This window comes from Carcharodon carcharias, unplaced genomic scaffold (assembly GCF_017639515.1).
Source record: "Carcharodon carcharias isolate sCarCar2 unplaced genomic scaffold, sCarCar2.pri scaffold_973_ctg1, whole genome shotgun sequence".
In the NCBI taxonomy this organism is placed as follows: Eukaryota; Metazoa; Chordata; class Chondrichthyes; order Lamniformes; family Lamnidae; genus Carcharodon; species Carcharodon carcharias.
In genome coordinates, this window is record NW_024471184.1 from 25,443 (window position 1) to 42,500 (window position 17,058).

The 17,058-nt window shown below is 52.3% G+C and overlaps 1 protein-coding gene across 1 annotated transcript in view; it reads left to right on the forward strand.

Moving 5' to 3' along the window:
• The first annotated feature begins 275 nt into the window (after positions 1 to 275).
• Positions 276 to 17,058, forward strand: part of LOC121275233 (germ cell-specific gene 1-like protein) — a 17,613-nt gene continuing 830 nt past the window's right edge. Inside the window, exons 1-5 of the mRNA XM_041182655.1 lie at positions 276 to 345; positions 1,618 to 1,938; positions 4,274 to 4,318; positions 13,831 to 13,983; positions 14,505 to 14,616. Of these exons, the coding sequence (XP_041038589.1) occupies positions 276 to 345; positions 1,618 to 1,938; positions 4,274 to 4,318; positions 13,831 to 13,983; positions 14,505 to 14,616 (701 nt within the window). The remainder of the gene's footprint in view (positions 346 to 1,617; positions 1,939 to 4,273; positions 4,319 to 13,830; positions 13,984 to 14,504; positions 14,617 to 17,058) is intronic.

The window sequence follows — 17,058 nt, forward strand, 5'->3', positions numbered from 1 at the left end:
TTCAGTGAGGGTAATGCCCATTGAACATCAAGGGGGCGATGGTTGGATTCTCTCTTGTTGGAGATGGTCAGTGCCTGGCACTTGTGTGGTGTGAATGTTACTCGCCACTTGTCAGCCCTGAGCCTGGATATTGTCCAGGTCTTGCTGCATTTGGACATGGGACTGCTTCAGTATCTGAGGAGTGGTGAATGGTGCTGAACATTGTGCAACCATCTGCGAACATCCCCACTCGTGTGCGGCACGAACATTCCTTGCCATACAAGTAACAGTGGTGCATGAACAGGGGAGGGCAGGGTGTGGCTTTTGTGGAGCAGAAGACCCAGATTGGAGCAGATGGGCTGAATGGTCTGTCTCTTGACTGTAGAGCACACAGTCAATGCGGTTCGCCCTAATCTCTTGATCTTCTTAAACCCTCCACAGTCTGGGATCTGAGATCTCCGAAGTAACATCTACAGCGACGGTGAGTGAGACAGAGAGAGGGAGAGAGGCAGAGAGATAGAGACAGAGAGAAAGAGACAGAGAGACAGAGAGAGAGAGAGACAGAGAGAGAGAGACGGAGAGAGACAGAGAGAGAGAGAGAGACAGACAGAGAGAGACATAGAGAGAGAGACAGAGAGAGAGAGCGAGAGAGACATGGACAGAGACAGAGAGACATAGAGAGAGAGAGAGACAGAGAGAGAGAGAGACAGAGACAGAGAGAGAGACATAGAGAGAGAGAGAGACAGAGAGAGAGAGAGAGACAGAGACAGAGACAGAGAGACATAGAGAGAGAGACACACAGAGGGAGAGATACATAGAGAGAGAGAGAGAGAGGGAGAGAGACATAGAGAGAGAGAGACAGAGAAAGACAGACAGGGAAAGAGAAAGGGAGATACATAGAAAGAGAGGGAGAGGGACAGCGAGAGAAAGATACAGAGAGAGAGAAAAAGACAGAGACAGAGAGAGAGAGAGAGGCCAAGAGAGAGAGAGTCAGACAGACAGAGAAGGTGCGGGGGTGTGGGGTTAAGACAGAGAGAAGATAGAGAGAGAGAGAGAGGGAGAGACAAAAAGAGGGGGTCGGAAGACAGGGAGACGAAGACAGAGAGGGAGACGAAGATAGAGGGAGAGAGACAGAGAGAGGGGGAGGAAGACAGAGAGAGACGAAGATAGAGAGAGAGAGGGAGAGACAAAGAGACGGGGAGGAAGACAGAGAGAGACGAAGATAGAGAGAGAGGGAGAGACAAAAAGAGGGGGAGGAAGACAGAGAGAGACGAAGATAGAGAGAGAGAGGGAGAGAGAAAGAGAGGGGGAGGAAGACAGAGAAAGAAGAAGATAGAGAGAGAGAGACAAAGAGAGGGGGAGGAAGACAGAGAGAGAGAGAGAGAAGAGAGGGAGACAAAGAGAGGGGGAGGAAGACAGAGAGAGACGAAGGTAGAGAGAGAGAGAGGGAGAGACAAAGAGAGGGGGAGGAAGACGGAGAGAGACGAAGATAGAGAGAGAGAGAGAGGGACAAAGAGAGGGGGAGGAAGACAGAGAGAGAGAGAGAGAAGAGAGGGGCCGATATCCAGGGCTTCGGGGTGATTGAGGGAGGGGAGGTTCACGCTGATTCCTGGGTGGTGGGGAGGGGGTGTTGGGGAGGGAGGGGGAAGGGAGTCAGGATGAAGTTGAGCCAGTCGTCACGGCACTCGCTGTCCGCAGTCCTGAACTCGGCCGGACTCCTGGCCTCCGTCTGCGCCTTCGGCACCAGCTACTGGTGCGTGGGCACCCACAAGGTGGTAAAGCCGCTCTGCCTCTCTGCCACCCGTCTGGCCAACTGCGCGGCGGCCAACAGCACCCTGCCCCCCAACACCACCCTCCGCCAGCTGGTGCAGTACGTCTGGGAGACCGGGGACGACCGCTTTGCCTTCCGGAGCTTCCACACGGGATTCTGGCATTCCTGCGAGGAGCACGACAAGGGAGGTGAGGAGGCCTTAAGTGGAGGCAACGTGGTGGGGAGGGGGCAAGTGCAACACGGCAAAAAAAAAATGGGTGGCGGTAAGGAGAGGGTGGAAGAGGATGGGACGTAGGGGGGAAAGGGGGATAGGGAGAGGGGGTCCTACGCACACCCAGCTGTTTTATTACCCGTCCGTGGTGGGGAGGGTGGGGGGTGTGGCGTGGGCTTCGCTGGCCGGGAACAAGCGCTTATCGCCCATCCCTCATTGCCCCCGCGAGAAGGTGGGGGGGTGGGGGATGAGCTGCCTTCTTGAACCGCTGTAGGCACCGCGGGGTAGGTACACCCACGGCGCTGTTAGGGAGGGAGTTCCAGGATTTTGTCCGTGTGGTGTAGGTACACCCACGGCGCTGTTCGGGAGGGAGTTCCAGGATTTTGTCCCTGTGGTGTAGGTACACCCACGGCGCTGTTAGAGAGGGAGTTCCAGGATTTTGTCCCCATGGTGTAGGTACACCCACGGCGCTGTTAGGGAGGGAGTTCCAGGATTTTGTCCCTGTGGTGTAGGTACACGCACGGCACTGTTAGGGAGGGAGTTCCAGGATTTTGACCCAGCGACAGTGAAGGAACGGCTGATATATTTCCAAGTCAGGAAGGGTGAGTGACTCGGAGGGGAACTGCCCTGCCCCCCAGCCTCCACAAAACTCCAAAGGAAATACTTTCTCTGTAACAACTGATTTGAATCTTTTAATCATCTTAAACACATTAATCAGATCAGCCTTTAATCTTCCAGAGGCAAGGGAACAGAGAAGATTAGCAAGGAATGAAGTCAGGATGTCAGATAAAGAGAGAGAGAGAGAGAGTCAGAGAAGGAGAGAGTTGGAGAGAAAGACAGGGAGAAGGAGGAAGAGAGAGTGAGAGAGAGAGAGAGGGAGAGAGAGGAAGAGGCAGAGAAAGATAGAGACAGAAAGAGATTGATAAAGTGAGAGAGATGGGGAAAGAGAGAGAAACAGAGGGAGAGAAATAGATAGACAGAGAAAGTGAAAGAGGGAGAGACAGATAGAGAGAGATAGAGAAAGGAAGAGGGAGACAGGGAGAGAGAGATGGAGAAGGAGAGAGATAGAACGGCAGAGAGACACACACACAGGAAAAGAGGGAGAGAGACAGAGAGAGATAGTGAGAGACAGAGAGAGAGACAGAGAGAAAGGCAAAGAGAGAAAAGCGGATAGTGGTGGAGAGAGAGAGAAAGATGGTTAGAGAAAGGGAGAGGGAGACAGAGCAAGGGAGAGAGTGAGGGTGGGGTGGGGGGAGATGGACAGAGCCAGGGAGAGAGAGAGAGAGATAGAGAGAGAGAGAAGGACAGAGGGAGGGAGAGAGAGAGAGGGACAGAGGGAGAGAGGGGCAGAAAAAGAGAGAGAGAGAGGGAGAGAGAGACAGAAAGAGGCAGAGACAAATAGAGATAGAGAAACAGAGAGAAACAGAGAGAGACAGAGAGAGAGAGAGAGAGAGACAGAGAGAGAGACAGAGACAGATGGAGAGAGACAGAGACAGAGAGAGAGACAGAGAGAGAGAGACAGAGAGAGACAGAGAGAGAGAGACAGACGGAGAGAGAGAGCGAGACAGAGGCAGATGGAGAGAGAAAGGCAGAGAGAGAGACAGAGAAAGACAGAGAGAGAGAGATATAGAAACAGACGGAGAGAGAGAGAGACAGACGGAGAGAGAGAGACAGAGACAGAGAGAGAGAGAGAAACAGAGAGAGAGAGAGAGAAACAGAGAGAGAGAGAGAGAGAGAGACAGAGAGAGACAGAAAGAGAGAGAGACAGAGAGGGAGAGAGACAGAGAGAGAGAGAGACAGAGACAGAGAGGGACAGACAGAGAGACAGAGAGAGAGAGACAGAAAGAGAGAGAGAGAGACAGAAAGAGAGAGAGACAGAGAGAGAGAGACAGAGAGAGAGAGACAGAGAGAGAGAGAGACAGAGACAGACAGAGAGAGAGAGGGACAGAGACAGAGAGAGACAGACAGACAGATGGAGAGATAGAGAGACAGAGAGAGACAGAGAGAGAGAGAGAGACAGACAGAGAGGGAGAGAGACAGAGACAGACGGAGAGAGAGAGAGACAGAGACAGAGAGGGGGAGAGACAGAGAGAGAGAGAGAGAGAGAGAGAGAGAGAGACAGAGACAAAGAGAGAGAGGGGGAGAGACAGACAGTGGGGTCTGAGGGAGAAGTGCGTGGAAATAAATAGGAAAACAAGGGGGCGAGAGTTAATGTATAATTATGTTTTCATTGTGTTTATATGTCAGTTTCCTGCGACTGATGAAAGCAGCGGAACTGAGTGTCTCTTTGTGTGTTTTTCTGTCTGTTCCAGTGAAATGTCGGAGCTTCATTAACCTGACTCCAGAATCTGAACTCGGTGAGTCTAGACCGCCTGGCAACCCCCTCCTCAACGTCAAACGGAGGCTTCATTCCTCTAGCGCCTGTCACGACCTCCAAAAGTGCCTCGCAGCCCACGAAGGAACATCCTCTGACGGGTGCTCAAGGGGTTGTGACGTCAGAAACCAGGCAGCCGATTTGCGCACAGCAAGCTCCCACAGTCGCTGACACTGACCCAGCTCGTCTGTTTGCTTTAGTGATGTTGGTTGAGGGATAGGACTCGGGCCCAATATTCCAATGAGGGAGAGAGGGCCTAAAAGGGCAGCATCTCCGACAGTGCAGCACTCCCTCAGTACTGGCACCGGGGGGGAGTGTCGGCCTGGATTATGGAGATCAAATCCTAGAGTATATACATCTACCTCCGACAGTGCAGCACTCCCTCAGTACTGGCACTGGGGGGAGTGTCGGCCTGGATTATCGAGATCAAATCCTAGAGTATATACATCTCCCTCCGACAGTGCAGCACTCCCACAGTACTGGCACCGGGGGGAGTGTCGGCCTGGATTATGGAGATCAAATCCTAGAGTATATACATCTCCCTCCGACAGTGCAGCACTCCCTCAGTACTGGCACCGGGGGGGAGTGTCGGCCTCGTTTATGGAGATCAAGTGTCTGGACTCGGGGTCTCAAACCCACAACTGCCGGATTTGGGGACAAGAGAGGGAGCGAGAGCTACTTTCAGAGGCTACTATGACACTGGCTCTCTGGGTTCACATCCAATCCACCCCTGCTGTCCCACCCACAGCCCCTTATCCCAGAACCCCAGCAGAGGCATAGACTTACAGGGGGATACGGGAGGAATGGTGGGATAGGGGAGGTATGTGGGAAAGGGGAGGGCTGTGGGATAGTGGAGGGATGTGGGATAGTGGGGGGATGTGGGATAGTGGAGGGATGTGGGATAGAGGAGGAATGTGGGATAGTGGAGGGATGTGGGATAGAGGAGGGATGTGGGATGGGGAAGGATGTGGGATAGGGGAGGGATGTGGGATAGGGGAGGGATGTGGGATAGTGGAGGGATGTGGGATAGAGGAGGAATGTGGGATAGTGGAGGGATGTGGGATAGAGGAGGGATGTGGGATAGGGGAATGATGTGAGATGGGGAGGGATGTGGGATGGGGGAGGGATGTGGGATAGGGGAGGGCTGTGGGATAGTGGAGGGATGTGGGATAGTGGAGGGATGTGGGATAGAGGAGGGATGTGGGATAGAGGAGGGATGTGGGATAGGGGAATGATGTGAGATGGGGAGGGATGTGGGATAGGGGAGGGATGTGGGATAGGGGAGGGATGTGGGATAGGGGAGGGATGTGGGATAGGGGAGGGATGTGGGATGGGGAAGGATGTGGGATGGGGAGGGATGTGGGATGGGGGAGGGATGTGGGATGGGGGAGGGATGTGGGATGGGGAGTGATGTGGGATAGGGAAGGGATGTGGGATAGGGGAATGATGTGAGATGGGGAGGGGTGTGGGATAGGGGAGGGATGTGGGATAGGGGAGGGATCTGGGATAGGGGAATGATGTGAGATGGGGAGGGATGTGGGATAGGGGAGGGATGTGGGATAGGGGAGGGATGTGGGATAGGGGAGGGATGTGGGATAGGGGAATGATGTGAGATGGGGAGGGATGTGGGATAGGGGAGGGATGTGGGATAGGGGAGGGATGTGGGATAGGGGAGGGATGTGGGATAGGGGAGGGATGTGGGATAGGGGAGGGATGTGGGATAGCGGAATAATGTGACATGGGGAGGGATGTGGGATAGGGGAATGATGTGAGATGGGGAGGGATGTGGGATAGGGGAGGGATGTGGAATAGGGGAGGGATGTGGGATAGGGGAATGATGTGAGATGGGGAGGGATGTGGGATAGGGGAGGGATGTGGGATAGGGGAGGGATGTGGGATAGGGGAGGGATGTGGGATAGGGGAGGGATGTGGGATAGGGGAGGGATGTGGGATAGGGGAGGGATGTGGGATAGGGGAATGATGTGAGATGGGGAGGGATGTGGGATAGGGGAGGGAAGTGGGATAGGGGAGGGATGTGGGATAGGGGAGGGATGTGGGATAGGGGAGGGATGTGGGATAGCGGAATAATGTGACATGGGGAGGGATGTGGGATAGGGGAATGATGTGAGATGGGGAGGGATGTGGGATAGGGGAGGGATGTGGAATAGGGGAGGGATGTGTGATAGGGGAATGATGTGAGATGGGGAGGGATGTGGGATAGGGGAGGGATGTGGGATAGGGGAGGGATGTGGGATAGGGGAGGGATGTGGGATAGGGGAATGATGTGAGATAGGGGAGGGATGTGGGATAGGGGAGGGATGTGGGATAGGGGAGGGATGTGGGATAGGGGAATGATGTGAGATGGGGAGGGATGTGGGATATGGGAGGGATGTGGGATAGGGGAGGGATGCGGGATAGGGGGGGAACCAAACTAGCAATAATACTGTGGAGGAGGATTTCCTGGGGTGTGTATGTGATGGTTTTTTCAGATGAATACGTTGAGGAACCAGCTAGAGAGTAGACTACCCTCGACTGGGTATTGTGAGAAAGAATTAATTAACAATCTTCCCCTTGGGGAAGAGTGACCATAAAATGATAGAATTGTTCACCAAGATGGAGAGTGAACGAGTTGAATCCGAAACTAAGGTCCTGAATCTAAATAAATGGAACTATGTGGGTATGAGGCGTGGGTTGGCAATGATGGATTGGGGAACCTCACTAAAAGGGTTGACAGTGGATAGGCAATGGCTAATATTTAAGGAACGTATGCGTGAATTACAACAATTATTCATTCCTGTCTGGCGCAAAAATAAAACTGGAAAGATGGCTCAACTACGGCTCACAAAAGAGATTAGGGATAGCATTAGATCCCAAAGAGGATTGGGGTAAAATTGCCAGAGAAAGCAGCATGCCTGAGGATTGGGAGCAGTTTATGATTCAGAAAAAAGTGGACATAAAGATTGATCAGGAAGTGGAAAATGGAGCATGAGGGTTCAGGGAGCATAAAAACTGACTGTAAAAGCTTCTATAAACACGGGAAGAGAAAAAGATTAGTGAAGACAAATGTAGGTCCCTTCCAGTCAGAAACGGGGGAAATTATAATGGGGAACAAAGAAATGGCAGAAGAATTGAACACCTATTTTGGTTCTGTCTTCACAAAAAAGGTGGTGACCAGTGGAGTTCCGCAGGGGTCAGTGTTGGGACTGCAACTTTTCACTTTATACATTAATGATCTAGATGAAGGAACTGAGGGCATTCTGGCTAAGTTTGCAGATGATACACAGATAGGTGGAGGGACTAGGTAGTATTGAGGAGGCAGGGAGGCTGCAGAAGGATTTGGACAAGTTAGGAGAATGGGCAAAGAAGTGGCAGATGGAATACAACGTGGGCAAGTGTGAGGTCATGCTCTTTGGTAGGAAGAATAGAGGCATAGACTATTTTCTAAATGGGGAGAGAATTCAGAAATCTGGAGTGCAAAGGGACTTGGGAGTCCTAGTCTAGGATTCTCTTAAGGTTAACTTGCAGGTTGAGTCGGTAGTTAGGAAGGCAAATGCAATGTTGGCATTTTTTTCGAGAGGACTAGAATATAAAAGCAGGGATGTGCTGCTGAGGCTTTATAAGGCTCTGGTCAGACCACATTTAGAATATTGTGAGCAATTTTGGGCCCCGTATCTCAGGAAGGATGTGCTGGACCTGGAGAGGGTCCAGAGGAGGTTCACGAGAATGATCCCAGGAATGAAAGGCTTTAACATATGAGGAACGTTTGAGGACCCTGGGTCTATACTCGATGGTGTTTAGAAGGATGAGGGGGGATCTGATTAAAACTTACAGAATACTGAAAGACCTGAACAGAGTGGACGTGGGGAAGATGTTTCCATTAGTAGGAGAGACTCAGACCCGAGGGCACAGCCTCAGAGTAAAGGGAAGACCTTTTAGAACAGAGATGAGGAGAAACTTCTTTAGCCAGAGAGTAGTGAATCTATGGAATTCATTGCCACAGAAGGCAGTGGAGGCCAGGTCATTGAGTGTATTTAAGACCGAGATAGATAGGTTCTTGATTGGTAAGGGGGTCAAAGGTTACGGGGAGAAGGCGGGAGAATGGGGTTGAGAAACCTATGATTGAATGGCGGAGCAGACTCGATGGGCCGAAGTGCATCATTTCTGCTCCCATGTCTTATGGACACAAATAATTTCCCAGAAATGTTAGGGAGGAGTTGAAGAAAATCACTATTAGTAAAAAGAAAAATGGTGCTAGAGAAAGTAAAGGGGTTAAAGGCTGAAAAATCCCCAGGGCTTGATAATCCACATCCCTGAGTACTAAAGGAAATGGCCCTGGAAATATTGGATGCATTGGTGGTCGTCTCCCAAAATTCGGTAGACTCTGGAGCAGTCCCTACAGATTGTGGCGGGTGGCAAATGTAAACCCCGCTATTTAAAAAAGGAGCGAGAGAAAAAGCAGAGAATTACAGACCAATTAGCCTAACATCAGTAGTGGGGAAAATGCTAGAGCCTATTATAAAAAGACATGATGGCAGAACACTTGGAAAGCATTAACGGGATTAGACAAAGTCAGCATGGGCTTTATGAAAGGGAAGCCATGCTTAATGGGAATATACTAAGAGGGGTAGATGAAGTGAGAGATCTTGGCGTACAGTTACACAGGTCCCCTGAAGGCAACAGTTCAAGTAGACAAGGTTGTAAAGGAGGCATATGGAAGGCTCTCCTTCGTTGGCAGTAGTATAGAATATAAAAGTAAGGGTATAATGTTGGAATGGTATAAAACACTGGTGAGGCCACAACTGGAGTATTGTGCGCAGTTCTGATCACCACATTACAGGAAGGATGTAATAGCTCTGGAGAGAGTGCAGAGGAGGTTTACAAGAATGTTGCCGGGGTTAGAAAAGTGTAGCTATGAGGAGAGATTGGATAGGTTGGGGTTATTCTCCTTAGAACAAAAAGGCTGAGAGGTGACTTGATTGAGGTACAAAATGATGAGGGGAATAGATAGAGTGGACAGGATAAAATTGTTTCCCTTGGTGGAGAATTCTAGAACCAGGGGACATAGATTCAAGATAAGTAGTAGAAGGTGTAAGGGGGAACATGAGGAAGAACTTTTTTACGCAGAGGGTAATGGGTGTCTGGAAATCACTGCCCAAGTTGGTGGTAAAGGCAGAAACTCTAAACTCTTTTAAAAAGTACCTGCATCTGCACCTTAAGCTGCAGGGCTGTGGGCCGGGTGCAGGGAGGTGGGGTTAGAAAGGGCACCTGGGTGTCCTCGGGCTGTCACGGACAAGATGGGCCGAATGGCCTCCTTCTGCGCTGTCACTTTCCTATGGTTCTTAACTAATCTACTGGAGTTTTTTGAGGGTGTAACAAGTAGAGTAGATAAGGGAGAACCAGTAGATGCGGTGTATTTGGATTTCAGGAAGGCTTTTGATAAGGTCCCACATAAGAGGCTTGTTTGAAAAATTAAAGCACACGGGATCGGGGGTCATATACTGGCATGGGTTGAGAATTGGTTGACCGACCGGAAACAGAGAGCGGGAATAAATGGGTCTATTTCCGAGTGGCAGGGGGTGACTAATGGGGTAGTGCTTGGGGACCTCGGCTATTCACGATATATATAAATGACTTGGGTGAGGGAATCAAATGCAAGATTTCCAAGTCTACCGACGACACAAAACTGGGTGGGGTTGTGAGGAGGAAGCAACGAGCCTCCAGGGTGATTTAGACCAACTGTAGAGTGAGTGGGCAAACACCATGGCCGGCACGGTATAACATGGATAACAGCGAAGTTATTCACCTCAGTGTGAGGAACAGAAAGGCAGAGTGTTACTTAAATGGTGATACGTTGGGAAATGTGGATGTACAAAGGGATCTGGGTGTCCTCGTAGACCAGTCAATGAAAGTAAAGGGGCAGACGCAGACAGCAAATTAGGAAGGCAAATGGTGCGTTGGCTTTCGTTGCAAGAGGACTTGAGTTCGGAAGTAGGGGTGTCTTACTGCAGTTCTACAAGGCCTCGGTGAGACCACAGCTGGAGTACTGGGTGCAGATTCGGTCTAGCTACCTAAGAAAGGGTATACTCGCCAAGGAGGGAGAGCAACGAAGGCTGATACCGGGGATGGCAGGACTGTTGTACGAGGAGGGATTGGTACGACTGGACCTGTATTCACTAGAGTTTAGAAGAATGATGGGAGAGTGGGGGGGTGGGGGGGGGGGGGGGGGGCGGGTGGATCTGATTGAAATGTATAAAATTCTCACAGGGCTGGACCGACTAGATGCAGGGAGAATGTTCCTTGGGGAGTCTAGAACCAGGGGCCACAGTCTCAGGATACAGGGGCCAGGCCATTTAGGACCGAGATGAGGAAAGATTTCTTCACTCAGAGGGTGGTCAACCTGTGGAATTCTCTACCGCAGAAGGCTGTGGAGGCCGGGTCACTGAGAAAGAAATCGATCATTTTTTTTTGGCTATTATGGGGCATCTAGGGGTATGGAGAGAAAGTGGGAGCATGTCGTTGAGATAGAGGATCAGCCATGATCATATTGAATGGTGGAGCAGGCTTGAAGGGCCAAATGGCCTCGTCCTGCTCCTAGTTTCGATGTTTCTATACGAGAGGGATGGGGTGATATAAGAGGGATGGGGTGATATAAGAGGGATGGGGTGATATAAGAGGGATGGGGTGATATAAGAGGGATGGGGTGATATAAGAGGGATGGGGTGATATAAGAGGGATGGGGTGATATAAGAGGGATGGGGTGATATAAGAGGGATGGAGTGATATAAGAGGGATGGGGTGATATAAGAGGGATGGAGTGATATAAGAGGAATGGAGTGATATAAGAGGAATGGAGTGATATGGGAGGGGTGGCGGATATGGGAGGGGTGGTGGATATGGGAGGGGTGGCGGATATGGGAGGGGTGGAGGATATGGGAGGGGTGGAGGATATGGGAGGGGTGGGGGATATGGGAGGGATAGGTGTGATATGAAAAGGATGATGCGATATAGGAGGGATGGGGGATATGGGACGGATGGGGCAATACAGGAGGTATAGTGCGATACGAGAGGGATGGGGGATACGGGACTGATGAGGGATACGGGAGGGGTGGGGGATATGGGAGGGGTGGGGGATATGGGAGAGATGGGGGCTATGGGAGGGACAGTGCGATACAGGAGGGATGTCGGATACGGGAGGGATGTCAGATACGGGAGGGATGGTGCGATACAGGAGGGATGGAGCGATATGGGAGGGACAGTGCGATACGGGAGGGACGGTGTGATACAGGAGGGATGGAGCAATATGGGAGGGATGGAGCAATATGGGAGGGATAGTGCGATATGGGAGGGACGGTGTGATACAGGAGGGATGGAGCGATATGGGAGGGACAGTGCAATACAGGAGGGATGGAGCAATATGGGAGGGATAGTGCGATATGGGAGGGACGCTGTGATACAGGAGGGATGGAGCGATATGGGAGGGATGGAGCGATATGGGAGGGATGGAGCGATATGGGAGGGATGGAGCGATATGGGAGGGATGGTGTGATACAGGAGGGATGTCGGATATGGGAGGGATGGAGCGAAAAGGGAGGGATGGAGCGATACGGCAGGGACGGTGTGATACGGGAGGGACGGTGTGATACGGGAGGGATGGAGCGATACGGGAGGGATGGTGTGATACAGGAGGGATGTCGGATATGGGAGGGATGGAGAGATACGGGAGGGACGGTGTGATACGGGGGCGGATGATGTGATACAGGGGGGGATGGTGTGATACAGGGGGGATGGGGGATACGGGAGGGACAGTGCAATACGGGAGGGATGGTGTGATAAAGGAGGGATGTCGGATATGGGAGGGATGTCGGATATGGGAGGGATGGAGCGATATGGGAGGGATGGAGCGATATGGGAGGGTTATGGGAGGGATGTGGGATACAGGAGGGACTGTGCGATACGGGAGGGATGGTGTGATACGGGAGGGATACAGGAAGGATGTGGGATACAGGAGGGACGGTGTGATACGGGAGGGATGATGCGATACGGGAGGGATACAGGAGGGATGGTGTGATACGGGAGGGATGATGCGATACGGGAGGGATACAGGAGGGATGGTGTGATACGGGAGGGATGATGCGATAAGGGAGGGATACAGGAGGGATGGTGTGATACGGGAGGGATGGAGCGATACGGGTGTGATACAGGAGGGACAGTGTGATACAGGAGGGATGTTGGATATGGGAGGGACGGTGCGATATGGGAGGGTTGGGGGATATAGGAGGGATACAGGAGGGACGGTTTGATACAGGAAGGATGTGGGATACGGGAGGGACGGTGCGATACGGGAGGGATATGGGAGGGATGGCGTGATACAGGAGGGATGTCGGATACGGGAGGGACGGTGTGATACAGGAGGGACGGTATGATACAGGAGGGACGGTGTGATACAGGAGGGACGGTGTGATACAGGAGGGATGTCGGATACGGGAGGGACGGTGTGATACAGGAGGGACGGTGTGATACAGGAGGGATGTCGGATATGGGAGGGACAGTGTGATACGGGGGGGATGTCGGATACAGGAGGGACGGTGTGATACGGGAGGGACGGTGTGATACGGGAGGGACGGTGTGATACAGGAGGGACGATGCGATACAGGAGGGACGATGCGATACAGGAGGGATGATGCGATACAGGAGGGACGTCGGATACAGGAGGGACGGTGTGATACAGGAGGGATGTCGGATATGGGAGGGACAGTGTGATAAGGGAGGGATGTCGGATACGGGAGGGACGGTGCGATACAGGAGGGATGTCGGATACAGGAGGGACGGTGTGATACGGGAGGGATGTCGGATACGGGAGGGACGGTGCGATACAGGAGGGATGTCGGATACAGGAGGGATGATGCGATACGGGAGGGATGATGCGATACGGGAGGGATGTCGGATATGGGAGGGAAGGTGCAATATGGGAGGGATGTCGGATACAGGAGGGACGGTGCGATACGGGAGGGATGTCGGATACAGGAGGGACGATGCGATACAGGAGGGATGTCGGATACAGGAGAGACGGTGTGATACGGGAGGGATGTCGGATACAGGAGGGATGATGCGATACGGGAGGGATGTCGGATACAGGAGGGACGGTGTGATACGGGAGGGATGTCGGATACAGGAGGGACGGTGTGATACAGGAGGGATGTCGGATACAGGAGGGACGGTGCGATACGGGAGGGATGTCGGATACAGGAGGGATGATGCGATACTGGAGGGACGTCGGATACGGGAGGGACGGTGTGATACGGGAGGGGTCCGGTGGTATGGGGGGGGCCCGGAGTGCGTGCGGTGGTGGGGGGGGGGTGGTGGATATGACATCTCCTCAACTCTGGGGCGGGGCAGAAGGCGCGGGGGTGGGGGGGGATCCATTCTCCCACGCTCTGCGATCCCGGTCCTTCCTTCCAGCGCCCTGACGTCCGCGGCCGGCGCTTTGTCTTCCAGGCGTGCTGTGGTTCGCCATCGCCGCGGAGACCCTGTTCATCGCCCTGCTGAGCCTTGGCTTCCTCCTCATGTGCCTGGAGCTCCTCTACTCGGGGACCGCGGTGGATAGGCTGAAGATCAACTCCTTCGCCGCCGTCTTCACCATCCTGTCCGGTGAGTGCCTCCTCTCCGATTCCAGGCAGACTTCCCTCCCCCTGTGACGGGTTCCTGCAAACGAGGCGGGTGTCAACTGCGCCGCGCACGTCTCACGCTCACGATTTTTGAGGTCGAGACTTAATTGTTGCTGGAGAGGCACTTGCTGAATGGTCCTGACTGCGCTAATAGCGACAGGGACAGCCGATTTATTTATCAATTAACCAGTCGAGCTCATAGTGCGGCTCACTTACACGTGCTAGAAGCAACATAAATTCTTACAGAGAGTCACGTCCTCCACAAACCAAAGGAAAATGTTCGAGCCTTGTGCTTCTGTCTGAATTGTCGGGGAAACTGGGGAATCGACAGTTCCCCATTTCTTTCTCCCTGGCAAAGCCTCGATCCATCAGAGTCCGCTTGCCAGACAAACAGCACGGTATTCTGGCGTGGGTTAAATTATCACGATCGTTTGCAATTTGGCTTTCTTGCTTGTCTCTTTCTCGTGAACTGACATTCCTGGATTTCTCTTCTGGCCCCGCTAGGACTCCTTGGCATGGTGGGACACATGATGTACACGACGGTGTTCCATGTTACAGTCAACTTGGGACCAAAGGATTGGAAACCACAGTCCTGGGACTATGGGTGGTCGTTCCAGTGAGTATAACCCCCTCTGCGAGGTCCCCATCAAACACTCCCAGGACAGGTACAGCACGGGGTTAGATAGAGAGTAAAGCTCCCTCTACACTGTCTCCATCAAACACTCCCAGGACAGGTACAGAACAGGGTTAGATACAGAGTAAATCTCCCTCTACACCGTCCCCATCAATCACTCCCAGGACAGGTACAGCACGGGGTTAAATACAGAGTAAAGCTCCCTCTACACCGTCCCCATCAAACAGTCCCAGGACAGGTACAGCACGGGGTTAGGTACAGAGTAAATCTCCCTCTACACTGTCCCCATCAAACACTCCCAGGACAGGTACAGCACGGGGTTAAATACAGAGTAAAGCTCCCTCTACACCGTCCCCATCAAACACTCCCAGGACAGATACAGCACGGGGTTAGATACAGGGTAAATCTCCCTCTACACTGTCCCCATCAAACACTCCCAGGACAGGTACAGCACGGGGTTAGATACAGAGTAAATCTCCCTCTACACTGTCCCCATCAAACACTCCCAGGACAGGTACAGCACGGGGTTAGATACAGAGTAAAGCTCCCTCTACACTGTCCCCATCAAACACTCCCAGGACAGGTATAGCACGGGGTTAGATACAGAGTAAATCTCCCTCTACACTGTCCCCATCAAACACTCCCAGGACAGGTACAGCACGGGGTTAGATACAGAGTAAAGCTCCCTCTACACTGTCCCCATCAAACACTCCCAGGGCAGGTACAGCATGGGGTTAGATACAGAGTAAATCTCCCTCTACACCGTCCCCATCAAACACTCCCAGGACAGGTACAGCACGGGGTTAGATACAGAGTAAATCTCCCTCTACACTGTCCCCATCAAACACTCCCAGGACAGGTACAGCACGGGGTTAGATACAGAGTAAATCTCCCTCTACACTGTCCCCATCAAACACTCCCAGGACAGGTACAGCACGGGGTTAGATACAGAGTAAATCTCACTCTACACTGTCCCCATCAAACACTCCCAGGACAGGTACAGCACGGGGTTAGATACAGAGTAAATCTCACTCTACACTGTCCCCATCAAACACTCCCAGGACAGGTACAGCACGGGGTTAGATACAGAGTAAATCTCCCTCTACACTGTCCTCATGAAACACTCCAAGGACAGGTACAGCACGGGGTTAGATAGAGAGTAAAGCTCCCTCTACACGGTCCCCATCAAACACTCCCAGGACAGGTACAGCACGGGGTTAGATACAGAGTAAATCTCCCTCTACACTGTCCGCATCAAACACTCCCAGGATAGGTACAGCATGAGGTTAGATACAGAGTAAAGCTCCCTCTACACTGTCCCCATCAAACACTCCCAGGACAGGTACAGCACGGGGTTAGATACAGAGTAAATCTCCCTCTACACTGTCCCCATCAAACACTCCCAGGACAGGTACAGCACGGTGTTAGATACAGAGTAAAGCTCCCTCTACACTGTCCCCATCAAACACTCCCAGGACAGGTACAGCACGGGATTAGATACAGAGTAAATCTCCCTCTACACTGTCCCCATCAAACACTCCCAGGACAGGTACAGCATGGGGTTAGATACAGAGTAAATCTCCCTCTACACTGTCCCCATCAAACACTCCCAGGACAGGTACAGCACGGGGTTAGATACAGAGTAAAGCTCTGTCTCCAACGAAGGTCACTGTCACTGTCCTCTCTGTGACTGCTGCGTAGCTGTGAGATCCTGTTCACAAACGGGGATTACAAGGTTTGGTAAATTGGATGCAGCAGCTTAACGCTGGAAGTGAAAGGTGGATTCTCAGCATTAATGATGAGAAGCAAAGAGCATACGAGGCCATGGAATTCAGGCATAACTCACTGGTTTGTCTCCCATCTCCCCACAATTATCTCATCTGGTGGAGCCGCGAGGGGCCATAGAGGATTTGAACAGGAGGATGAGAATTGTAGGGGCTGGAGGAGGTTGCAGAGATAGGGTGGGAGGGATTTGAACAGGAGGATGAGAATTGTAGGGACTGGAGGAGGTTACAGAGATAGGGAGGGAGGGAGGGGGTGAGGGAGGGAGGGGGTGAGGGAGGGATTTGAACAGGAGGATGAGAATTGTAGGGGCTGGAGGAGGTTATAGAGATAGGGAGGGAGGGGGTGAGGGAGGGATTTGAACAGGAGGGTGAGAATTGTAGGGACTGGAGGAGGTTACAGAGATAGGGAGGGAGGGATTTGAACAGGAGGATGAGAATTGTAGGGGCTGGAGGAGGTTATAGAGATAGGGAGGGAGGGGGTGAGGGAGGGATTTGAACAGGAGGATGAGAATTGTAGGGGCTGGAGGAGGTTACAGAGATAGGGAGGGAGGGGGTGAGGGAGGGATTTGAACAGGAGGATGAGAATTGTACGGACTGGAGGAGGTTACAGAGATAGGGAGGGAGGGATTTGAACAGGAGG